The sequence below is a fragment of the Lepisma saccharinum genome, chromosome 1 (assembly GCF_977018435.1).
Source record: "Lepisma saccharinum chromosome 1, izLepSacc3.1, whole genome shotgun sequence".
In the NCBI taxonomy this organism is placed as follows: domain Eukaryota; kingdom Metazoa; phylum Arthropoda; class Insecta; order Zygentoma; family Lepismatidae; genus Lepisma; species Lepisma saccharinum.
The window spans coordinates 31,868,734-31,895,736 of record NC_139229.1 but is presented as its reverse complement, the minus strand read 5'-3'; the positions used below and the strand labels follow the sequence as shown (position 1 = coordinate 31,895,736).

Below are 27,003 nucleotides of genomic sequence, written 5' to 3'. Positions count from 1 at the left end.
GCATGTCTTCAACAGACAGAGCACAACTGATTCCGAAGAGAATGTCCAACTATCATTAGTATCAGAACCGCTACATACGAAGAACAGAAAATGTGGATTTCCTGCAATAAATAGTATTGCAGGTGTACAAAAATGAAAAGAAAGAAAGAAAAAACAAGCCTTTTCACATTCAACAACATAATAATAATCAGTGTTCCAAGTTGGGTGGTTTGCTTGGGCCTTGGGGGCCCGAGGGTGTACACTCATGGAAAAAAATACTTCCCCCATATAGCCTTAATACCAAAAGTCTCATAGAGGAAATATTTCTTTCCACAACTGTACACCCTCCACTTCGATTTGATTTTTGTTATTTAGCGTAGCCTTTCTTCCATTTTGGCTAATCGCGACGATGAGGATGAGTGATGATATGCTGAAACTGATGAAGGGATACTCACAAACAACACCAATGCCCAGATCAATGTTTGTAGGTCAAAGCAATAATTGGAACTGTTGTGGGTCCAGAAGATTTAAGTTTCTTGAATGATGTCAAACCCATGTCAAATCATTGCAACTTATTTAGTCTTCTCAAGAAACAAGAGCGACAGTTACATCAGGTGGGTGAGTTGGAGTCTACAGTTCGAGTGCAAATAATAATAATAACAACAACAACAATAATCAGACACTCACTCTTATGTTTGAAGAAGTCTCAGTGTAAAGAAATTATGACTTAGACCAGTGTTTCTCAACCACCGGGCCGGGCGTCAATTATACCGGGAGGTTCTCCTGAACTTTACGACTTGCAGCACAAGCTGGTAACCACCTAGAAAGATGACCTTTCGTTTGGGGTTCACCAGCGTAAAGAGGAAATGCTTTCTCGCCAGTGTAGCCTCCAAATTTAAATTTAAACAGTTGGGTGTTTCTCGAGTTAGAGACGGAAGAGTGAAGCGACTTGTAGCCCGATTTGGCAATCATCTGGAAAAGATGACCTGACATTCAGATTTGAGTTCGACGGCGGCTGTGCGAAAAATCTAGCAGAATTCGTAGTAATCTATTAATTCATGTAAAAAAAAGAAAAAGTAAAGTGTTCCCCTGTGCATAGCACCACGCCATGAAGGCGTATAGGGGGTGTGGGGGTAACGCCCCACACTTTCTTGATCCGGTCGTGAGTGGGGGTGATGTGATCAGCATCACGCCCCTGACCGCCTGTATAAAGTAAAAACAAACAGAAAGCTATGGTATTTACAAGTAAAATTGTTAGGATCGTAGCATCGAGTTTTGAAAAACAAATTTACCAGGCGGCAGGCTCATGTTAGACCAAATAACATTCCAATGTAATACGTCACAAACAAATATCGTATTCGCCTCACTTTTACAGATGCCTTTCTCGTTCTCGTTAACATCTCTATTTTAAAAATATGCTATAGGAGTAGGAAAAAAAAAAGTGGAATGCAAAACTTGAAAGAAAGAATTTCCAATCCAGGTTTACATGCGACTATCAAACGAAAAGTGAACTTTGCATACAAGTATCACGAAGCCTATAATTTCAACCGTACGTGATTAAATGTGATAAAGTGTCACGATACATAACTGTACCAACCGCTACCTTCCTTCAAAAGGAATACATTCAAGTGTCATTTTCTTTCCTTGTACTCCATTGTGGCATTTCCGTCGGAATTGTCCCGGAACCACTTCATTTCAGAATGTCCAATGTCGTGAGTAACCTTGGTTGCACCCGGGGAAATAAACATAGTGATTTACTTTTGCAGAAATATTGCAAAACAACCGTCAGTCCAGGACTGTTGTCTCTCATCACATTCTGCTTACCCTTCGTCCCATTGGCTGAACCAGAAAATGATGACATTACGGAAGGGAAATATTACCAAACCACCTGAATTCACGTAACCACTTTGAATGCCGCATGGAACATGGCTGCCATTCGCTATTTAGCAATTATTCAGAAGCATCCACAATGACAGCAATTGAGAGATGGTTAAATCAATAACAACCAACCGACCGTGCTCTTTTCGAGAACTACTTGCTTCCTGCGGAGTGATACCGCTGAAAAAGTTCTTCTGCACGCGAAACATTCTCAAGGATGAAGCAACTACGATCTTCCACAATGTACAACCACAAGTGCTGTAGTTCCAAAATTCTCACAGGGTATACATTAAGTTTCATGAAGCGATAAATAGAGAGCATGTTTCCATTACCTTTGGATCTTTTTCTCATATTACTTAGAAATGAAAAAGTAAAAACAAGAAGCACAAGGCAGAAGGAGATGAAGGCAATATAAACGCCATCAAGTTCTGCTAAGTTCTCTCGCAATAACAAGGCATTTTTATCTTGTGAATTCTATAATAGAATGTACTATTCAAGAGTTAACTATTTAGTACACACTGCAAATGAAAATTTAGTGAATTTTTTTTTTTAAAAAATACACGAGCCGGAACGGTCCATTGCCATTTTTGACGAGACAGAACGAGAAGGTTCCACATATTCACGAACTGAACCGCCCTGCTCCTATGGTTTAACATGGCGACGATGAGATCCCTGGCGGAATGCTTTGGGAAAATTTTGCTAGCTGGGGGATACCATCCCCGGAATCCCTCCCCCTTAACTTCGAACACACCCCTGCATAGGAAAAAGTCTGGACACAACTTATTGCAATTGCAATGAACCTCTCGAGGTGAATGAGTTCTGGAGAAATAACACAAAATACACTGAAGAAAGGAACATTTATTGAAGCTTGTTGTAGGTTCACTTTATGCTCAAAGAAGCTAATCGGGATTGGACCTACAATTTAAAGTGGGATCCGAACTAGGGATGGCAAAATCCGAATAAAATTTTATCCGGACATCGGAGAATTTTCTATCCAGATTTCAAATATCCAGTCCTGATATTGGATATTCTAATATCTGAATATCTGAATTGTCCGGATATCTGAATGTTGAATATCCGGACAGTTTTATCGTTTATCCGTTTTACGGGCCATCCACATTTTCTTTTATTTGTCATTTTCGTATTGCACTGTACGGATTTTCTACAAATTCTTCATCAAATCTGTTCTATCCGGATATCCAAATTATCCTGATATTCGGATTATCCGAATTATCCGCACTATCTGGATATTCCAAATATTCAAATTATCTGGATAACCTAATTTTCAAGATATTCGAATTCTACGATTTTGTGGCCATCCCTAATCCGAACACTAAGTGCCTCCAACGTGCATTGAAGCTGTGATCCCTTGATTCCAAGGCGACGACGTTACCATGGTAACGCCAGTATATATACGCCATCGGGAAGGCCAAAAATGGAAGAAAAGCAACTCTAAGTACGAAAATTACAACAAAAAAGGTACTCACGGCACAGATGGAAGAGGGAATCGCAGGCTTTGATGTGCGAAAGAAAGGCATTTCCCAACCCTTGTCCCTCGGACGCTCCTTTCACCAGCCCGGCTATGTCCACTACGTTGAGGAAGGCAGGAACTTTACTGTAATTAAAAACAAAAACTTCGTCACCTTTGACTAACAAGTAAAAAAAACAAACTTCAATCTTAAAACTAACAAACAATAAACATGATCTAAACAAAAGGTGTTGCTGAAATTAATGAACTTACAAATTCCACCAAGGAGCGTGAATTTCTACTTTCAACGACAACACCGACGAGTTGAGAATAACAAAACAAAACGCGTCAAAAATATTTGGAAAATATAATGACGCAGGTTTTGAGAGATTACAGGGCATCCAAATAATGTCACAGTAACACCTATTTTAAGACATAAAAAAAGTCCTACAAAAACACAACATAAACTGGGGAGACCATTGTTCTGGTATAGGCCTAGTGAGAAGATAACAATCTTTCCCAGATTTTGTCGCCCAATATTTTATTCTAGCCCTGGATCCATGTGTGTGGAATTGTCTCTGTTAGTGCTACCGCAATGACATCAGTTGCATTTGGAACACTGATGACATCTATGGTGTCGTGTGTCAACCAGGGTGAAAGCGACAAATTGTAAACATAGGTTCTATGTCTTGTTCTCATCTCTGTCTCAAGTCTCTACATAAACATAATTTACATGTCAACACATGAACTTTCACAGCGTACAGAGGCACAGCGAAGCCGTTTTCGAAATTTCCTCTTTCTTCGAAAACTACTATAATATTTCAAAATAATTTGAATTTCTTACATAGCATTCACATGAAACTTCCTACGGTTTGCTTCCGCAGTAGTACAGAAATTCGCAATAGTTTCGTGGCCATGCGATCCTATTAAACTATTGGCTTGATTTGACTTGGTTTCTGTTACTTAGCGTCAATTTTTTTGCCATTTTTGCCTAATCGCGACGATGAAGATAAGTGATGATTGATTGATTTGCTTTATTTTACTTCGCTTTTCTGCCACTTTTGGCTAATCGCGAAGATGTGGATGATTGGGTGATATGACGAAAGTGATGAATGAACACTCACAAACAGCCATGCCGAGGCCGAGATTCGAACTCGGGACCCCTGACGTCGTAGTGCGGTATACTAACAACTACGCTAAATGATTGATTGATTGAGTTAGTGTTTTAAGTCCACTGTATGCAGAGTAAGGCTAATCGGGTCTACAGTTTTAAAGTGGAATCCGAACCACTTTATGTGTCTCCACCGTGTATCGAACCCGGGACCCCTTGATTACAAGACGACAATGCTACCACTGCGCCATCGGGGAGCACTCCGTTACAGGAGGCCGGCAGGATGAGTGATGAAGTGATACAAAGAACATCCCTGTTCAGGCCGGGATTCAACGTTGTGTTAACCATTCCACCACGGAGGTGACCCGTCATGGCTATGTCTACCCCGGCTTCGAACCCGAGATGGTTAGCATTAAATGGTACAGCGCCAGCCAATTCGTCTAGGCGTAAGGCAGGCATTCCACACACTCCAGAAGAACTGTGGGACAAGGGAAAAGTTTTAATTCCAAGGTGAATGCCCTGGGCGAAAGTCACGGCAGGAGACAAAGTGCACGACGCTGCCTTGTGACACGCACCCGGCAGTACAATCAATACCAAGAAATGCCGTCGGGTCAGATTAACTAATCGCCAACAACGGAACGGAAGTGAAAAATCGAAGAGGGTGGAAGGCAAGGTTAAAAAACGGGCAATGACACCGTTAATCCCGATTTCGAAAAGAAAAATTAAAAACCTTTAAAAATCACGCAGCAAGCAGCAGAATGTCCATGTTAAGAGTCAGGATTTCGCTCGAGCGCCAAATAGTTCGCACATTTGACGCTAGATAGCGTACGGAATTGAATGTTTCTTCGCTCGACCGAATAATGTTCGAACAGTCAAAACGAGCGGTATACACTCGAAGGCCAGTAGTAAACGTATAACCATAATTTGTCTGTGGTAGTAAGCTCTCAAATATGGACTGTGAAGTGAAAGATGCAGTGAAATTGAAACTTACATGAAGATAATCATTAATCATCATCTCCAATTACAATTAAATTTAATATATGTTACCAATACAAAGTGATATATGAAAATGAAATGTATGCTGTCGGCTGTAACTACGAAGCGGATATTTTACAGTATACGATTATTATTGTCACATTAAATTGATATTCGAATGTACACGCTCGAGGGTGGGAGGAAATCTAAACTAGGTCTAGAAGTTAATTCAGTATCTTTTATCCCACTAATTTCTACGCCCAACAAGCAACAAAATACTACATTAAACTCCATCGAGCAATAACCCTTTCAGGCCTGCCTGCCAGGTTGAGTTCTCGTCGTTCGCACTGGGTGACATGGGCTCAGCCCGACGAAATCCATCACCGCTGTTTTCTGGCTTTGGAGACCGGAGCCTAAGCAACTCAAATTGTGTTTTCTGTTATTTTGCGTCACATTCCTTCCACGTCTCTTTCATCGTGTGAAAAATTTTAAAAATTTCTGTGAATTGAAAAAAATTCATGTAGGTACTAAAAATATGAACACTGGTATAATAAAATAAATAAATAAAAAAAATCTGAAAAATAAAAGCTTCGTTTACTCATTTCCTTATACTTTGTAGGCCTATTACGTGTCTCATGCGGTACTGTATTTCAATCATCGTTCCATAGCTGTACCAGCTACTTAATTCAGATTATCTACAAAAAGGAAAAGGTAATTTACAGAAAGGAAGGTTACTAATGGTTTGACATATTATCGCGGGCTAAATTCTGTATTGTTGTATATCCACTTTGCGTCGAAAATGAGTTGATTGCGTCATGTATCGAAGTAGGAATGGCCACAATATCCGGATTTCAAATTATCCGATATCAGTTTCGGATGCAACGGATAATCCGAATATCCGGAGAATTCGGCTGTAACAGGTGTGTTGAAGAATTTGTACAAAATCCGTACTAGTCCAGGGGCATATGTCAATATTTCTATAGTCTGCGAGTTTTTGAATGAAGAGAATGTATGACTACCGGTAATATGTTGCTAGTGTGGTACACAATAACGTACTACCAGGTGTTTTGCTCGCAATTGTGGTAGAAGGCCTGTGTGATGTCATAAATCCAAGATGGCTACCGTTTCCTGCACTAATTAAGAAATTCCATCGTAACTCCTTTAATAGTGGTTTTGGGAAACTTATTATACATACATGTTTTGTTCAGAATTGAAAAAGGAACAAAATTGATTCTTACTTTTTTTTTCATATCTCGCACTGTTATGGAGATATATCTAGTGAAACTATTTCGTGCCCTTTTCTGCAAGGTTTCTATGCATATTTTACACTTCACTTGACATTCTGGCATATAAAGGGGGAAAATTACTGCCTGTGTGGCATCATACATCCAAGATGGCTGCCTCTGCAGACATTATCAAACAAAATCGACCATACTATCTCCTTAACTCCTTTAGGAGTAATTTTGACCATTTGTAAGTTTGTTGGGTTTTACACGAAGGGAAGATACGTGTATGGAGGATGCTTTCATTTGAAGGCATGCAATCATGTATTACAATGTGTCAGAAACCAAGGTCCGAAATCCAAAATGGCCGCCTTGGAGGTTCTGCACATGATATACTGTTCATATCCTGATTTAGAGTTCGATTATCAGATTTTTCCACAGGCATTTTCTGTTAATAATTAAAAAGTAAAAAATATTATTATAATTTTCATAACTACAGTAGTGTCTAAAAGTTAAGCATAACTATCATATGAGAAAATGTTTTATTAATAAAGTGACAGAACTGCATAAAACAGTCAAAATTATTCAAAACGTTATATGGTATACAATAGAGTAGAATGCATGAAATTAACAATTGTTCTTTAGTGCAAAGGCCATGGGCGGAGTTTGAGCTTTTGCTTTGGGGGGCCAGACCATGGGAAAAGCATATGATGTACCTGAGGGTTATTGAATATCCCCTAGTTTATAAGGAGTCCGGAGGCCTTCCCCCGGAAATTTAAAAAAAAAACAACTTAAAAACACTAAGTTTTAGGCCTTTTACATTTGAAAATGTTAAATTTCCTCGCTTAAGTAAACAAATATTAATTAGTATATTGGTTGTCAGCTTTAAAAGATCAAAACAGTACGATTATTGCATTTTGCATTTCATTATTTTTTTATTGATACAATACTCGTATTACTTTCAAAAAGTTACAGTACAATAGTAAGCTTCAGAAATTTTAGAAAAATTAAATTGAAAAGTTCTTTTGATGCCTCAGCAGTAACTGTTGACTCAACACAAAGTCATTTTACGTTTTTCTTTCTTCAAATTGTACACATCAATCAAATCGTCTAAGACCCGCTATTGCGGCGCAATTACCGCGCATGCCATCATGCCAAACGTCAAGATTTCCTGTATGGCTTAATAACAAAAATGTAGTAACTGAACTTAATCATGTGTTATTTCTTTAGTCTTCTTTAAGTTGGGGGGGGCAGCTCCATCCTTTGGCCCCTCCAGAACTCCGCCTATGGCAAAGACACATGCAAAAAATAAGAAAATAGAAGATACTTCCTTGACGAAGAAAAGAGGTTTGTATAGGGTGAAGTTACCCCTAACAGTTACACAGCCTTGCAACGACGTAGCACGTTATTTAAGGTGATTCAAGACTTCTACAGACAGCTGGTTCCATGAAGAGGAGTGCGGACCTCTGGAAATGTCTTTGGTGGAGCATCGCGAGCTAACTCGTCTCTTTAAGACACTACAGGATTTATGTCTGGGGATCTTGGTGGCCGGTCCATGCGGTGGATATTTCACCTTCAAGAAAGTCATCCACCAATTTGGTTCGAAGCGCACGTGTATTATCATCTTTTCATTCTTGAAGTTGAAGTCTGAGCCGACTGCGCCTCTGAAAAGTCGCACATGTTGTAGTACCTCGTTTCTGTGCCTCTGGGCAGTAAGAGTACCTCCAGCAGAGAAGTGCAGCTCTGTACGTCCATTGAGCACGATGTCTTCCCATACCAGTATTCCATCTCGACAAAACTGATCCCTTTCCACGATATTCCTTGGATTAAATCGTGATCGAGGTTCTCTCCAGATGAATGTGCGACGGGAATCATTTTGCAAACTGAATCTGAACTGATCTGTGAAAGAGCACGCTCCTCCATTCGTTCAGGATTCAATTTCGATGATGCTGACTCCACTGTAAGCGGGCCCTTCTGTGCACTGGATCAAGCGGGACACACATAGAGACCAGCTGTCTTGAGTCTCCGGTACACAGTTTGGCGAGAGAAACATTAACCCCTGAGGTGGCTGCAAGCTTTGAGGACAGTTGTCTTGCAGGCATCGTCCGGTTTCGTCGTGCAGTAAAATCCAGATATCGGCCTTGTTGTGGCGTTGCTACTCGTTGACAACCTTGTTCTGGCCTACCATGAACATATACTGTCTCTTGGAACCGTGTGTGGCACAGTCAACGCTGACGTGACTTCAGTCTGTGTTTGACCTGCTTCCAGACGTCCGATGATTCTTCGCTGACGTCTTTGTGCCATGTTCTTACTGTACATGAAACACTTTACCAAGATATTGTCCTCCGATCACAATGAGCGTTCGATACAGAATGAGGCACTATTGTTCTGATATGTTGTGTTTTGTTTACCTTTCAATCACGGACCTATTTGACACTAGCAGTAGTGTTGCCTATGCGCGCAAGGTGAGTTACACTCCTTGATGATTATTTATGGTGATCGTGCAGGTCTCCCCCTTCCATTTTTCTACATTTTTGGACACTACCGTATTATGGCAAAGGAGTAATGACGTCGCCTGTGACTTCCTCATTCAACATTCTCTGGAGTTCTAGGCAGTGTCAATATGACAGGAATGATCTTCTTGTCATCCTCATTTTCTCTTTTCCCATCAACAGCCTATGGAGACGCGTAGATTTGGATGATCCTTTTCTACTTTTATTTGACTCCAATACTTGGAAATAACTTCTTCTGATAAAAAGTGTGATGGGAACTTTGGTTGGAGCAAGACGTGAGCCTTGAACATCCTTTTCGCGAACAGATACCATCGTAATTTGCCGAAATATTTGATTTTGGAATCATGCAAAATCCTGTCATCATATTCGGGGTGTAAGAGACACCCAAATATCAACTTCACTTCCACGAAGTACACCCTAGACTGCATTTTGCAGACTAACATTGCTCTGACGTGTAGGGGTTCCCCGATGGCAGTGGTATCGTCGTCGCCTTGTAATCAAGGGGTCCCGAGTTCATTACCCGGTGGAGGAGGCACATATAGCGGTTCAGATCCCAATTTAATGTAGGTCCAGCCCCAATTAGCCTTACTGTGCGTAAAGTGGACTTAAATATAAAACACCAACTTAATCAATCAATCAATGCTCTGGCGTCTGGACCCATGGGACTTGAGTTGTGTGCTGCCCATACGTGTTTGTGATTGTCCTTTCATCTATTTCATCTTATAATTCATTTTCATCTTTGAATTTAGCCAAAAGTTGCAGAAACGGGAAGTAAAATAAATCAATTCATTCTTTTATTCTGTCATCTTGTTCATCGAATTCAGGAAAACCAAGATTTGCAAGAGATTCAAGCACATCATCTTCTGCGCCATCAAATGCGTTCAACAACCACGTTTCTGCCTTCTTTGCAAGTACATACACAAACTGGAATACCATTAATGTACATAGTGTGAACGCTGCCGCCAAAGTGACTATCACACCTTTCACCAGGAGGAATTACTTCCAACTATTGAGTGAAATAAAAGCAGAAAAGGAACATCCAAATCTACCCAACCCAATAGGCTGTTGAATAGAGAAAGAAGAAAATTAGGATGACAAAAAGATCATTCTTGTCATATTCACACTACCTAGAACTTCAGAGAAGATTACAGTTGACATGTGAAAAGAGGAAATTTTCATGCATTTGCCGGGATCAGTTCCTGCGACGTACTGAACTGTGTCTTTGTAGTGTGAAAACAATGACTTACAGGACAGACACTCAGATCAGGGTAACGAGGAATTTGAATAAAGTGACTATATTGATGACATGATATTTCCCAAATGATTACAACCACTCTCAATCTTGATGACAGGTAAGCTGCTTAAATTTCAAAAGACAATGCGAAATTCACAAGCGATGTTATTACTCCTTTACTGTAATATTTATAATAATAGTAATGATAATGATAACAACAATTAATATTTTTCACTTGTTATTCATTAACAGAAAACGCCTCTGGAAAAATCTGATAAACGAACTCTAATAAATCAGGTTATGGACAGTGTTTCATGTGCAGAACCTCCAGGGCGGCCATCTTGGATTTGGGAAGTCTGTATGGTCTCGGACACATGATTGCATGCTTCCAAATGAAAGCATCCTCTATACACGTGTCTTCCCTTCGTGTAAAAACCCAACAAACTTACAAATGGTCAAAATTACCCATAAAGAAGTTAAGGAGATAGGTTCGATTTTGTTTGTTAATGTCTGCAGAGGCAGCCATCTTGGATGTATGATGCCACACAGGCAATACGCCACAATAGCAGGCATCAACAAAATATCACAGGCAGTAATTTTCCCCCTTGATATGCCAGAATGTCAAGTAAAGTGTAAAATATGCATAGAATCCTTGCAGAAAAGGGCACGAAATAGTTTCACTAGATATATCTCCATAACAGTGCGAGATATGAAAAAACTATAAGAATAAATTTTGTTCCTTTTTCAATTCTGAACAAAACATGTAGGCTATCTATAACAATTTTTCCAAAACCACTATTAAAGGAGGTATGATGGAATGTCTTAGTTAGTGCATGAAGTGATAGCCATCTTGGATTTCTGACGTCACACAGGCCTTCTGCCACAATTGCGAGCAAAACACCTGGTAGTACGTTATTGTGTACCACACTAGCAACATATTACCGGTAGTCATATATTCCCTTCATTCAAAAAGCCACGGGATTACAAATGCCCCTGGACTATACAGTCAAATGCGAAAATGACGAATAAAAAAAGAATATGTGGATAGCCCGTAAAACGGATAAATTGTAGAACTGTCCGGGCAATGCACTCATTCGTATATTCAAACATTTCGGATAATTAGAATAATCCGAATATCGGATATCCGGATAGGAAATGATTCTAATTATATCGAGATAAAATCTTGCCAGATTTGACAATCCCTGTTCCGAAGCGACGTATCTGGTTGTCAGGTGGTGTGAATTGTCAACGATAATAAAATGTTTATGTGAATCTTGTAATGTATTTCAAATACACGTAAGTGCAACTTTAATCAGCTCTCCTGAGAAGTTAGTACAGATGGGCATACAACATAGTATTCAGCCAGCGATATACCGTAGTCCTCTCTATCCATTTAAAATACAATTCTTTACTACATGTAGTTGGAGCTCCTACTTGAAGCAGGTCAGGAAGTGAATTTGCCCAAAAAAGTCTGTTCCTACGACAACAACAAAAAAAATCATATTTCATATCTGATCTCCTTCCTCGACAACCCCCTACCCGGTTCGTGAGGGTGTCAAAATTGGGCGTGTCCGGGAGGGCGCCCATTGACCCTGCCCCCCGCTGCCGGGGTCAGCAAATATTTAGTCTCCAGCTGCGGCCTGAAATTGAGTTGTAGGCCGATCCTCGAGAGGAGCTCAAATAAGGCGAAGCCGCCCCCCGCTGATTGGGCCTCTCCCACCTCCGCGTGTGCCCCGTCTGAGGGAGGCATGAGGCCCATCCATTATACGGCACTTACGGCTCAAGATTCTTTATCATATTGCACGAGATGAGAGAGAGAGAGAATGCTTGCCGCACTTGGCCAGGATACCAAAAGCCCACACGTCTGGGAACCTACATGTGTTGAGAGTTCCGTTAAAACAGTTTCAAAATCATTTTGGGCGAAATATCCCTTGCAATATTAACTGGGGCGCGACGAACTGCTGGGTTCCGAGGGGGCGTTTGGTTTGGTCGGTCTCTAAAATGTATTTACTGTGTCTTAAAAACCTATTGCATTTAAATTACGAAGATAGAGATACCTATATTGTTTTAACAATTTAAATTCAACCCGTGTTGTACATTTCTGTTATTCGCGCTCTACCATTGCTTATTGCCGGCATCTCTCAATTTCATCATGTGTGTTTAGTTAGATGTTAGACTTGAGTAGATTAGTCTCTTAAATTACATATTTACTTTCCTTGAATGACGTATGTGTCACGTATACAAAATGCATTGTTGTTGTTTGAGGTAGAGGATCATAGATGGCAGCATGCAAAAAGAACGACGCTTATATTTGATGATGCATAAAGCAGTTTAGAAAGTGGGCTAGAGATGGCAGCACTCAAGAAAACGGCTACCATTGTAAAAAGAAAAAAGGGAAAGCGCTGATGTGGTGAAATAATGATTGTAGATATTAATACTAATTATAATGAAAGAAAGAAATGAACTTAGCACAATAACAGGATATAAATAAGGTGGAAAGGGTAATTAATATTCAGTAATGGCATAAGTAATCATTATATAAAAGTCGAATTGTAATTACGATTCTGGGTCTATTACGGTTCCCACGAACTGCTTTTGGGTTGTTTTCCCAGGTGTAGCGCCATTTCACGGCAGGCACCCAAGCACTTTTGGTAGGCGCATCTATTGCAGTTCCAAGTTAAGGTTAGCGCCGGCCAGGCGCAGATCTTTAACTAACCCCCTTTTTCTTTGTCTATCTGGGAGATAATTTTCTTAAAATTTCCGTCAATTTGTATAAGGTGATGCCAAAGAAACGAGGAAAGAGAAGAGGCAGGAAAACGAGAGAATCTATTCTGGCAAGACGAAAAAGGGAAGGAGGAGAAATCATACAACCTCCAATCATCAACTATGATCCACTGGGTCTATTGCACGACGTTTCCAAACAAGAACGTGCATATAAACTGCAGAACCTAGATATACATACCGTTCCAGGAAGTATATACAAAGATACAAAGGGAAGCGTATCTAATGATCCACGTATAAGTAAAAATCAATCCAGCCAGGATCTAAAAGGCTCATTAGCAAGACCAATGAACGAACCAAAAGATGTAAATAAAGAATAAGGAAAGGATGATGTTACATAGATGAAAAAACTTAAGTAGCATCAGGAATTTGTAAATAAGGATGTAAATATACAGTATGTAATTATAAGAAGCAGCAGCCTTAGAAATTATAAGAAGAAGATGCCTTAGTAATTATAAGAAGAAGAAGCCTTAGTAATTATAAGAAGAAGATGCTTTAGCAATTACAAGAAGAAGCAGCCTTGGTAATTACAAGAAGAAGCCCAAAGAAGAAGATTGGCTGCAATTAATAAGAAATAAAAATAGAAGAAAAAATATTGTATGAAAATATTTACAAAGTTATCTAGAATTTGTACATGTTATTCAAGAATATATTACGAATTGTACCCTCCGTAGTGGGTTAAATCTATTGTTTCTTTCCATATATTCGTAGTGTTAGTCACCCTGATCTGTACCCAGAGGTATCTCATTGTTTCTACCCTGTGCTACGCTGGCAGATGCTCACGTGAGAGGACGTGGCATATGTGTAATTTGTTTAAGAAAGCGTAAAAAGGGATTCTTAAAGTACTCGGTGTTAGCAAAAATATAATTCTAAACTGGGAGCACTGCACACTCCTACAAGTAATTCTGCCGGCGCCCATACTTATAGGTCATGAAGTGTAATATCTTTCAAGGTGGGTCCCGGACTGAAAAAGGTTGAGAACCACTGGCCTAGTACATTTCATAAATGTATTAACTTGTTAATTTCTAATATAGTGTTCGGTAAGAAAAGGCCGAATTTACGGAGGGACCATTGGGGCCGTATCCTCCTTTTGGTTGTTATTAATAGGGATAGGATATAAGCACAATATTATTTTTTCAAGTGCCCCATCAAAAACGTCTTGTTTGGTTTCTATTGTTAACCCAAGATTGTCTGAGCAATGCATTGCGCTTTCAAAAAAAAAAAAAATGCATCAAAATCCAAGCCCTAGTTATTGATTTAAAAAAATTGGCGTCTACTCGATGGCATATTGGAAACGTCTTCGCCTTGTAACGAAGAGGTCCTGGCCTCGATACCCGGTGGGGGGCACATAGTGGTTCGAATTTCACTTCAAACTGAAATATCCGGGTCCTGAGTACCCGATTTTGGTTGAGAACCTTCTAAACACATGGTGCGATTTGGAAATATACATTCATTTCCCTGCCCAAGCGGCTTTGGGGTTCACCCAATCTCTCGTCAATGGATACCCGACAGGCAGCTCTGGGTGCTAAAGGCTGTCACAGCATGGTGTCGATCAAATCAGCTCCACTACGACCGATACCGAGAATGTGTGGAGACTTACTTTCATGTCCCGTACGTAGTTCATGCAATGTACAACTGGGGAATAAACAAGCTTTGAAGACTGATTAGGGGTGGAATTTGATATAATCGGAGTGAACCCCAGGATTTATAAATAGCATTAGAACTCTGCCCCATCAAGCCATGTAAGGAACGAAGGGGGGCATTTTGTCTTATACTCAAAGAACAGTTATTCCTTTACTTATCACTCAAGCAGAATTTATGCCTTTCTTCTATGTTCAAGGAACATTTTATATTTATTTTTATTCAAGGAGCATTCTATGAATTTCTCTCATATTCAACAAATATTTTACACCTTTCTTCAATATTCAAGGAACATTTTATAGTTTTCTTGTATATTCACAGACCATCATGTAGCTTTCTTCTATATTTAAGGAACATATTATACCTTTCGTCCATATTTAAGGAACATTTTATAGCTTTCTTCTATATTTAAGGAACATTTTATACCCTTCTTCCATATTTAAGGAACATTTAATAGCTTTCTTCTATATTTAAGGAACATTTAATAGCTTTCTTCTATATTTAAGGAACATTTAATAGCTTTCTTCTATATTTAAGGAACATTTAATAGTTTTCTTCTGTATTCAAGGAACATTTTATACCTTTCTTCCATATTTAAGGAACATTTTATAGCTTTCTTCTGTATTCAAGGAACATTTTATACCTTTCTTTCATATTTAAGGAACATTTTATAGCTTTCTTCTGCATTCAAGGAACATTTTATACCTTTCTTCCATATTTAAGGAACATTTTATAGCTTTCTTCTGTATTCAAGGAACATTTTATAGCTTTCTTCTATATTTACGGAACATTTAATAGCTTTCTTCTGTATTCAAGGAACATTTTATAGCTTTCTTCCATATTTAAGGAACATTTTATAGCTTTCTTCTGTATTCAAGGAACATTTTATAGCTTTCTTCTATATTTACGTAACATTTAATAGCTTTCTTCTGTATTCAAGGAACATTTTATACCTTTCTTCTATATTTACGGAACATTTAATAGCTTTCTTTTGTATTCAAGGAACATTTTATACCTTTCTTCCATATTTAAGGAACATTTTATAGCTTTCTTCTGTATTCAAGGAACATTTTATACCTTTCTTCTATATTTACGGAACATTTAATAGCTTTCTTCTGTATTCAAGGAACATTTTATACCTTTCTTTCATATTTAAGGAACATTTTATAGCTTTCTTCTGTATTCAAGGAACATTTTATAGCTTTCTTCTATATTTAAGAAAGATTTAATACCTTTCTTCTGTATTCAAGGAACATTTTATACCTTTCTTCCATATTTAAGGAACATTATATAGCTTTCTTCTGTATTCAAGGAACATTTTATAGCTTTCTTCTATATTTAAGGAAGATTTAATAGCTTTCTTCTGTATTCAAGGAACATTTTATACCTTTCTTCCATATTTAAGGAACATTTTATAACTTTCTTATGTATTAAAGGAACATCTTGTAGCTTTCTTCTGTATTCAAGGAACATCTTGTAGCTTTCTTCTATATTTAAGGAACATTTTATAGCTTTCTTCTGTATTCAAGGAACATCTTGTAGATTGTAACTAACATTTTATACCTTTATTTTATGAAAAACTCACTTTCTTTTATATTTAAGGAACATTTATGAAACAAACGAAATGTTACGTGAGGAAGTTGCTGTGTATTTCCAGTCTATTAAAAAAATCAATTTAAAAGGTTTGGAGATGTAATATTTTTTTCGCGCAAAATTTCCAAGCAAATGCCTTACACGAAAAGAAAGATCCAATACCAAAGCATACGGTACGCAAATATTTACAAACAATAAGCTTAATTAGCCCACGTGCTGATGATAAATACCCAATTAACAGTAAGGATCATCCCCTGGCAGATGCAGGCTGCGATATAATCAGATACGTGGCACGCTGGCACCGTAATAAAAACACCCCTGTGCACAATTAGGAAGCATTCATTAAAACATTCCCCCTCTATTAATATCGATTTATTAGCACGAAGGGAAGTGGCAGTGATGAATCAGAAAACTTTATGGAGAAATGTATTCTGGAATAGTGGCGTACCCAGGATTTTAACAAGATTTTGATAAAACCGACGATGCTGAATGTCTAACATGTGGGACAAAAATATTCCAGAGATAGGAGAAATTCCTCAGTAGAAAAATTAATCCTCTGCACAAAATGATTCGCATGGTTTCATGAAACATGTTTGGGTGATAATTTTGTGATATCTGCTTGGGGCGAAAAAAAAATATATAATGAGATGGATTTTTCAAGTAAACTTAGTACTATTTCTGGATTTTGCTAAATTTATGTTTTTAACTTACTATAAATGTAAAGTTTTCTATTAATTCAGTGCATTCGAGTACTTGTTTGCCTTTCTTATGACTTTTTGTAAATAATATGAATACGAAAGCTATTTTTTTAAAAAAACCTGAAAAGTCGTTATTACCTCATCTATTATGATTTCTTTTAGGATATTGACAGTCTTAAGAGACAACACTAATCAATATGCAATAACATTCGTATTACCAATACATAATCGGTTCCGGTATCGAATCCCACCCAGTGCATGATGTTCTTCGTGAGCGTTCCTTCATCAATTTCATCACATCATCACCCATCCGCATCTTCGCGATTATCCAAAAGTGGCACAAAAGCAAAGTTAAATAAACCAAATCAATCAATCAACTAATACATCATTGTGAGTTATTCCCCTTGTTTTATTGAAATTACATAACAAATCATAATAAACAATAACTGACAAATGAAAATAATTGTATTCCATTTTTTTTCATGACCTGAAGGGAAAATGAGCTAACATAATTTTTGCAATAAGATGGTTTTATTCTGATATAACGAGACAATAAAAAGAAATGTTTTAACCACAAAGAAATAAACAATAAATGATTTCACACTCGCAAGTTGTAACTATAGGTCTTCTCTACTCTTACAGCGGACGCTCTATATGCTGGCAAGGGAAGTGGGGAGCGGGGAATACGCAGCAGACCAACCAGGCAACAGCGGTGGCGCCGAGAGTTAAGACGTCGAGGGGAGGCTCTACTACGTGCACCTTGTTCTTCAGGCTGCTGAATTTTTTATCGTGCAGGATTGGTTGCTTCCCCGCTCCCCTTGCTAGCATATAGAGCTCCCGCCGTTAGACTGGAAAAGAGCTATATAGCATATGGTTATGGAAACACACTGTCATTTCAGAAGACCGGGACTATTGATTCTTGTAATCCCGTCATTTCGGGACGGCAGTAAAGAAGCGGGATCCCGGGATTATGGAAGACAGTTGACATTTTGAGTGCGATATGATATAGAAAAGGTCGCCCCCTTATATACAGTAACAGTAGCGTGCGGTGTGTGTGGTGTTCGAGAGTGATTTTTCGGCCCAGTTTCAGTACAATAATGTCGGATATTCAAAAAAGATACTCCCTACAGGAATTTCTGGGCATGCCACTACAAGCCGAAAGAAGCTAGGACATGTTGCTTGTCACAATTTTGCAACAGATATATCCTAATGTTCGCGTAATATGTGACATTGTAAATTACTACCCATTTACATACTACACGTGTCTGCATCGATCATGCAGCTGCCTTAAATACCGTAATGACCGAGATTAATGCACTGGGCAACGGCTAAATGTCAGGATTGTTTTCCACTTCGTCGGCAGAGGTCAGCACATGCACTGGGAGGGAACAAAAAAAGTCGCAGGAAACGAAATGATTTTTCGCGTTCCCCGTAACGCTTGCAAAGCAACACCAGCCATATTCGGTTTCCATGACGACGCCCCGCCCAAACCGCCAGGTGGGCTGAACTATGCGCCTCACCGCCCTTACGTGTGTTTTCAGCAATCAATCAACCGCCGCTGCTAACTCGCTACTCTGCCGGTAGATGGTGCAGGCTGTCATTTTTACATCTCACCAAAGTAATAGCACATGCGAGTTCAAGTGAAGGGATGTATGAGCAAATCTGGATAAAATTTCAATTCATAAATTCGGGCATCGGATATTAATTTATCCGTCATTCGGAATCCCGATTTCTTGGCTATCTCTGAAACGAGTTCCGCAATTATCGCTAAGATTGTTTGATTGAATTTAAAATGTTGGGTGCGTCAGTAGTGCTATTTTGCACCCGTCACATGATACTGTAATGTCGAAGAGTAAAATATTCTTACTTTACTTATAAGCTGAGGCTGTAAAGGGACACTCAGCACAAACAAGGACAAAGCACAGGACAACACACACACAATCCTACGAAGATTATACTGGCTGTAGGTCTAGACGTCTGAGCCTCGTTAGCCTGCAAAAATGCAGTTCAGTGTGTTCTACGTGGGGTTGACAATTGGGTGTACTACGTGGAAGGGTCACCACTTCCCAATTATCGTTAAGATTTCAATATCAACATAAAAATATATTTCGACGTGTTCCCTAAGTAAAAAAACGTGGGAAAAAAACTAAATACTGAAGAATGCACATTAATGAAACATTTAAAAAGTGGAAATATCAAAATAAGCGCACCGTACAAAATAACACCCATGACCAGGCCGGGACTCGAACACAGGAATTAATGAATGAAGAGTTTCCAGGAGCCTTCTTGGATGGTAGAGACCCATAGGAAACCCATCACGAAGGTGTAGCAGGACAATATTGAGTTGGACCTATAATGTTTGCGACGCTGTGACAATCAAGCTGTGGATTTATGGAATGTTAAAATAATTGGAATACTGACTTCTGTAGTTATATCGGGACATGCGAATCGAGTTTTATGATATTCCACGGTGAACTACCCATGGTAGTGAGGGTCGCTACCCCTAAATCAAAACCGACATTTGAAGTATATAATTCCAAGTTTTAGGAAGTAAATTTCTAGAATTTCAGGACTGAGTTTATCTATAAAAAAGATCTCTTCACATAAATTCAACTCCGATCTTCGTCATATACCACAAACCTCACTCCACATTATGGTTCGAACGGATTAGTATAGCTATTGAGAATATTGCAAATGTAAAAGAGTTAGTAATCAACGCACACAACATATTGGCCAACGTCAGCCAAGTCATTATCAAAATTCCCTCTACTTATAAGAACCGCTACGATGATCCACATTCTGAAAAACTACATCTGCTTAGAATTGATTTTATAATTCACGTGAATATTTGTGTAGTTTGCTTTCACTATTGTCTAGATAATGGCAATACGTTCACGTAGCGACAAAATTATTGCGAATATCTATGAAGGCTCTATAAGGAATTCTACGCAGATGTAATTTTTCAAGATTTTGGAATATCATAGCGGTTTTTAGAAAGAAGAGGAAAATTCGAACACGACTTCGTTAAAACTGAACACAACGTAACGTTTTTTTATTTCTTTTTAGAAATCGGTTGAAATGTGTAAACAAGAACGTAGTGATAATTTTAAAACCATCCCTTGTATCCTATCATTACCGCAGCATTGCCGTCGTATTGTTCAACAAATTATTTCCCACCCAACTCACAAGTGGTTACGTAAAGAACCGATGGTTTTAAGTCATGTAGCGTCTATGTCATTTATCTATTTCAAGCATTTCACAAACAGAAATGCGACACTGTAAGTAGAAGAAAACGAAGAATCAGATACAATTAATTGATTGCAAGAATGCCAAAACAGTTACCATTCCGGAACGACTATTCGAACATGAGTGCATAGCATGCGAATATATCAATTTAGTGAATTTTGACCAGAAACATATAAGTTTAGGCACAGATAAAGGCAGGGGTGCTCATCCTCCACAAGGCCCATGACATCCCCCCGGGTTTATGCCGAATTAATTACTCAAATTATTTTGGTCAGCCAAAATTTGCGGAACAATATAATATCAGAGGTGCAACCACGAATTTTTGTTCGGGGGGGGGGGGGAAGTGCCAGGATAAATGTACCAATAATAATAATAATAACAAAAACATTAAAAATGACTTTATTACTACTACTAGTAGTAGTAGCAGCATCAAAGACGTTATTATCCTCATAAATTACGCAAAAAGGGGTAGAGGTATGTGCTAAAGCATTTGTTTCGAACAAACGATATGAAACATTTTTCAAAACAGTCAATTTCACATTAGCTAATAATAGAAAACAAGCACACAACTGTAGTTTGAATGACAGAAAATTAATAATAAATGCATTCCGAAGATACATGTGTAACTTTCCTGTATAACATATGTTTTACACATATGCAACATGGAGCGACGTAAAATAAGAAAATAAGCTAACACTAAATTGTGTACGTACTGAAAACCTATTCAATACAAATATACAACACATATTATTCAAATACATTACGTTACAGAAAACAAGTAGGGGAGACCGGGGCACTTTGTCACAATTTTCACATTTTATTTTTTTGTGGCTCTCACGTAAGGCTGAGAATTATAATTTTTTACATGCAAATACTTAGTTATCTTGTGCACAACATATGTTCCTCTGTACAATGTAACTCATCCTGAACTGGACTTATTAACTCTTCTTTATGGTCAATACAGTTGTGACAATGTACCCCATATGCGGGGTAAGTTGTCACAATATCTGGGGCAAGTTGTCACATGCTATTCTAGTGGCAGTTTCATTAAATAGGTATATATTATTAATGCAACTCCTAGAAAAAGACTGGAAATGTTACTAGCACTAAATACTTAGCATGTAAAAGAGTCTTAAAAGCTAATTAAATAAATGGTAAATTTGCTAGTTAAACAGGAAATAAAGTAGGTGGGCCTGTATATTTTCTTCATCCCAAAAGATACATATATTATTACAACAATCTTTGTAGGTAAACCACAACTTCATGAAAACAACACTAGCTTACAGAGTAGCTAATGAAGCAAAACTACAAACTTAAAGGTTACAGAAAACTGTTTCAGTAAGAACATTCGCAAAAGATAGGGCCTACACTTCCAACACACGAAATTTGCCAGTGGCATCCAACTTTCTTGTGATTTTAGAGTTAATAAATTGCAAAAATTTTCCTATATATATGTCCGAAGCTTGTTTTAGGTATGATACTAGTAAGTCTTCCTCATGTTGCGCAAATACTCTGTTACATGTTGAGTAATCCAATGTGAACGAGCATTGCCCGGACTGTAGTTCACTATCTGTAACACATGCACAAAATTTCGCCAATGTTCTGTAGTGGACATGAAATTCTTGGGCAGGTTTACTTATAGATAAGGGGTTGTCGTTTCTTTTCACGGCTCTTGCTGCAGCCAGTAGGTCTCCCATGGGCGGGGCATTAAGTCTTTCTCTTGTATGTTCTCACCATCTGCGAAGCAACAGAGCCACTTATCAAAAGAGGAATACACCACTTGTATCATGACTAACACACAGTGGGCCACATTGTCACAGTGACAACATGCCCCGTCTTATTTGTGACAACTTGCCCCACGCGTCGTAGTTCCTCTTTTCTAAAAAGATCTGTACCAAGCAATAAGATTAAGCGCATTCAGAGTACCACATTATGAAGCTCTATTTCTAACCTACATAACACACACGAAAATAATTACCGCTCACGCTTTCACGAACACACAGTAGGAAAATTCCAGGACTCAAAAATTTTACACTGAAGCACTGAAAACAGACAAAGATCAACTGACTGAGCCACGTGTTTCCCGCACACTTCTAAGCGAGTACAGTTGGAAGTGATATCTAGTAGGTAAAAGAGAAACCAGCACCAGCTCGCTAACGTTTAGGCTTTTCTCAGAATTGCTACTGTGACAATGTGCCACCTTGTGACAATGTGCCCCGGTCTCCCCTACATTGTGAGCGAAGAGAGCAAGAAAATTTTTAGATCCAATTTTTGCAATTGAAAACAATATTGATTTAATAGGGCGCAAATAATGTCACTGGACGCCATGGCATTATCTCTTTAGAACTTTTTTCATTTAGATCATCCGGCGCTCATGGCCGACTCCCGCCGCCTCCTAGCTACAGCTCTGAACTTCACGAAAATGAGAAAAGCAGATAATGCGAGCGAAGCGAGCAAGAAAATTTTACAAATTTATTTTTATTTGCATAAAATTTGAAATCGAAGGGATAATAGCACGTCCCCCTTCCTCCATCCAAACCGATTCTAAAGGCATAAGAGAGGTGGTGTTTCATTTCAACCCTATCGCCGCGATCACCCACAGGTAGGTAGAAAAACTATACATAATAACCAAAACTAAAAATAAATAACAAGCCAATCAAACGAAACGACCCCCTCCCTCCATTTTTGAGTGAAGATCTGGTATAAAATTTTGTCTCCCCAAAAAAAATTCCAATGACGCAGGCGCGTCATGAAACCCCTCTGTGGGCACCCCTGGATAAAGGTATTATAATAGATTTATCTGTGGTTTAGGTGTGTCTTCCTCTGGTAACGTGAGCACTCACTAACGTCAAATAAGGATTTTCCGAAATTCAACCCCTAAGGGGGGAGAGCGGTGTTCAATAGTATTTCTTATTTTGATATGTTTACAACCCACTGCTTTATCTGCAATCACAAATTTGCAGCGATGAATGATGACTCTGGGAGGAAGTTGAAAGTAAGGGGCCAATTCCTGGTGCTACTTCTTCTGTGTTGTGTTTGAGAGGAGGCGCTCGCAGGATTTTTTCTCAGGGGAGGTCAGACTATGATTCCATATCCTGCCCTTCAAAGAAACTTTTATTATTGTTATTATTATTCCTTTAGAAATATAAAAAAGGGGAACCTTGAAGATGCCCGCCCCACCCACATACATTCAAGTGTAAGCGGTTACGTTCTGGTGCCTAAAAAGACCAGAATGTCGGTTCCCCCGTTTTCCCTCTTTACAAATCATAAAACTCAAATTGAATTTGCCGTGGCGGTGAGGTTAGCAAATCGCGCTTCGACGCCAGGGGTCCCGGGTTCGAATCCCGACCTGGGCATGGATGTCCATTCATCAATTTCATCATATCATCACTCATCCCCATCTTCGCAAATTAGACAAAAGTGGCACAAAAAGCGAGGTAAAATAAAGCAAATCAATCAACCAAATTGAATTGAAAATACTTTGGTGTTGTATACAAGTTCAGATACTCGAATCTACTATTTAGATAGAAATGGATTCGCCTTGCTAATAATAATAAAAATGACGGGGTGTGAATTATTAAAGTCTGACCCCGAATTTCCGTAATCCCGTATAGCCGATAAATTCCAACGGATCTCATTTGAAATATTTTAATTCTTGATATTTTCTGCATTGAAATTTCTTGAAGTTAAGTTTTTATTCCACAAGAGTAAAAACAATCACTTGAAGGGGAAATAGTGTGCACAATTCAAGCTTTTCACCGAATCGGGAAATTTACAAAATATCCCATTACGAAAATTTCTCGCCCTGGTCGAGAAATGGAGAGAGAATTTTTCCAATTTCGAACGTCAGAATAATTAACATTTCCTTCCCAATCCCGTCCAAAAAATTTTCGTCACCCACACCCCCTACTATAGCAGTAACATTATTGTAATATATATTGTAAAAAGATTCTCTTGTTATTTTGTTGGACATGGCAATTAATTGCTATAACTGACAGCCTGTAAATCGCAGAAAACAATATTATTTGTAAATATCACTACTATTTATTTCCCCATTCGAACTACATTAACTTTTTTGCAGATATCTCAAGGAGGTGACCTTACTTGAACGAAGTAATGTTATTTTCCCCATCAGCCTCTTGGTATCCCCAAAATGCAGCAGCGAAAACAAACACAACTCTTGTATTTGTACTTATGTCATTTAGCGTCGCTTCCCTGCCATTTTCGATGCCCAGGGTGAGACTCAAACCTGGAAACTCCGGTGACAAAATCGAAATTCCACCAGTTAACGCACTCGCCCACCGAGCCAGTATCATAAACTGTCCCCATCAAAACAAAAATACACAAACTTTATTCACCATTTATTTTAAAAAACTGAAAAATTACAGATCACGATGAAAAACTGATTTTCATTGACTAAATTGGCCATTTTCCGTCACTACGATTGTGAAAAAATCTAGATCGAAATTCAGGCAAAAATCCCGAAATGTCCGATCAGCAGACGCCCTTGCTCATACAAATGTGGCGCCGCAACGAATAAAAATGAACTCACGAAGCTTTAAAAATACAGAACCTTGACTATTTTTATGAAACCGAACTAAGTTAAGCTTCACTCTCGTGTACGAAGCGAGCATAGACGTCTCCAATTACAGCTTCTACCAAAGACACAATTACTTAATCACAAAGAGGTTCGATGATAATTCCAACTCAATGTCCATTCGTTAATCGTAATCTGTGTCCCTCCCCAAGCCTTTACCACGCTAGTCGTGTCCTCGAAAGTATGCAAGGATAAATTCGGAGTCAAATTTTCCCTTTGGCTTGACACGCAATGTTAAAAGTGTATACCCCTTAAAAATTGAAAATATTCATGCTACACAGAAGAGACTTGTTAGGTAAATGCGGCTGTCTTGTGTCTCCTTGTCTCAAGTTACAAATGCCTACCTCCCGAATTTACTACAGTAAAATAAATATGAGCATTACATTGTTGCTACAGTGCTGCAGCGAGAGGATTTCGCTCGAGCGTCAAATAGTTTGCACGGACGACGCTAGATAGCGTACGGAATTGAGAGCTTCTTTTCTCAAGCGAATTAACGGTCAAACAGGCAAAACGAGCGGTACGCTCGAAGCCCAGTAGTACACGTATAACCGTAATTTGTCTGTAGTAGTGGCCCTCTAATATGGATCATCAAGTGAAAGACACAGTGAAATTGAAACTTAAGTAAACACAGCCATTATCTTCATGTTAAAATGTAGTTTAGTCTATCTTACATATTGGCATATTGATATGAAATAGATGATTGTGGGCTGAAACTTCCAAGACGGATATTTTACATAAGTGAGTCTACGATTATTGTCACATTAAAATTATATTACCCTAATTTCTACTATGTAATATCAATTTAAGAGTGTTTTGCAAAAAAATATAAAAAGGGTTATTCATAGATTCACTTGTCACAAAGGATTATTAAAAAAAAGATGCCATATCATCACAAAAATCACATCTATACACACATTAATAAATCGTTATTAGCAGGGAGAGACCGAAAGGGGGAAAGCCGCAAATAAGGAATCTGGGGACTTTCGTACACTGTGTCTGGACAAAGAGAGCAAAGAAGCTCAGTGAAGAGAGTGAAAATGAATGGAAGGGGGCTACTAAATAAATAAAAATATCTAAGAAAATCTAGGAACCACTTAGGTAAGAGTTTAGTGAAATACCGTAGTGAAATGTGTGCAAGTCGAGTGAAAGTAGGATAAATGGAAGACGTTGTTGGTGAACTCCTAAGCAGTGCGAAGAGGAAGTAGACTGAGACGAGGAGTGTTTAGGAAAATTCACTAAAAAAATTTCATCCTTGTGTGGTATGCACAGATGTAAAGGATCATACTTGAAAAATAAATAAATTCTAATTCTAGCAATAATAACAACTGGAATGTCCTCCCGGAATTGGTGAAACAACAAAACTTTAAACACTTTCTCAGCATGCTCCATGAATCACTGATCAATCATCAGAAGCAAGATACAGAACAAAATGAGTTTGGTTAAGAGGTCTCCAAACTCACGGAGCCATTGAGCAACTTCCCACACTTGAAAATACATGACGAGCTACCAAGTGTAGATTGAATTTTTACGACCCTTTGTTGCTTTATAAAAAAAACTTTCAGATATATAATCATTTTTTACAGCACTAAGACACCTCTTGTTCGAATCCCGACGTGAGCGTGCGTTTTCTTTCTGTGTTCCTTCATCAATTTCATCATATCACCACTTATCCATCGTTACTATTAGCGAAAAGGGCCAAAAAGGAGACGCTAAATAACAAAAATCAAATTAAATCAAATTATTATTTTTAATTTCTCTGTAACAAACATAAGAGACTGTATTTTCTTACAGAGAGTTCAAAACATGTAAACACAGTAAAATTATCATCTTGCTTTTTGCCATGTTAATGAGAAGGATGACACTCATATTCATCCACAATATTTGTTACGTTGGGTGAATAGGTTGTCACGAAAATTGGAACAAGTTGTCCAGATATCCATCTATCAGCAGAAGCAGATATTTCTGCCGAAGTTTGACCCAAATGTTGCCCTCTCATCTATAGTTCATTCTAGCCAAGCCCCTCACAAGATACTGAAAATGACTCGACGGTTTGACGATCACTGGAA

General features: G+C 38.5%; 1 protein-coding gene across 1 annotated transcript in view; it reads right to left on the bottom strand.

Annotated features, from left to right (window-relative positions):
* LOC145994359 (obg-like ATPase 1) overlaps positions 1-27,003 on the bottom strand; it is a 252,754-nt gene that overhangs the window by 146,706 nt on the left and 79,045 nt on the right. Inside the window, exon 4 of the mRNA XM_083130478.1 lies at positions 3,345-3,472. Within this exon, the coding sequence (XP_082986604.1) occupies positions 3,345-3,472 (128 nt within the window). The remainder of the gene's footprint in view (positions 1-3,344; positions 3,473-27,003) is intronic.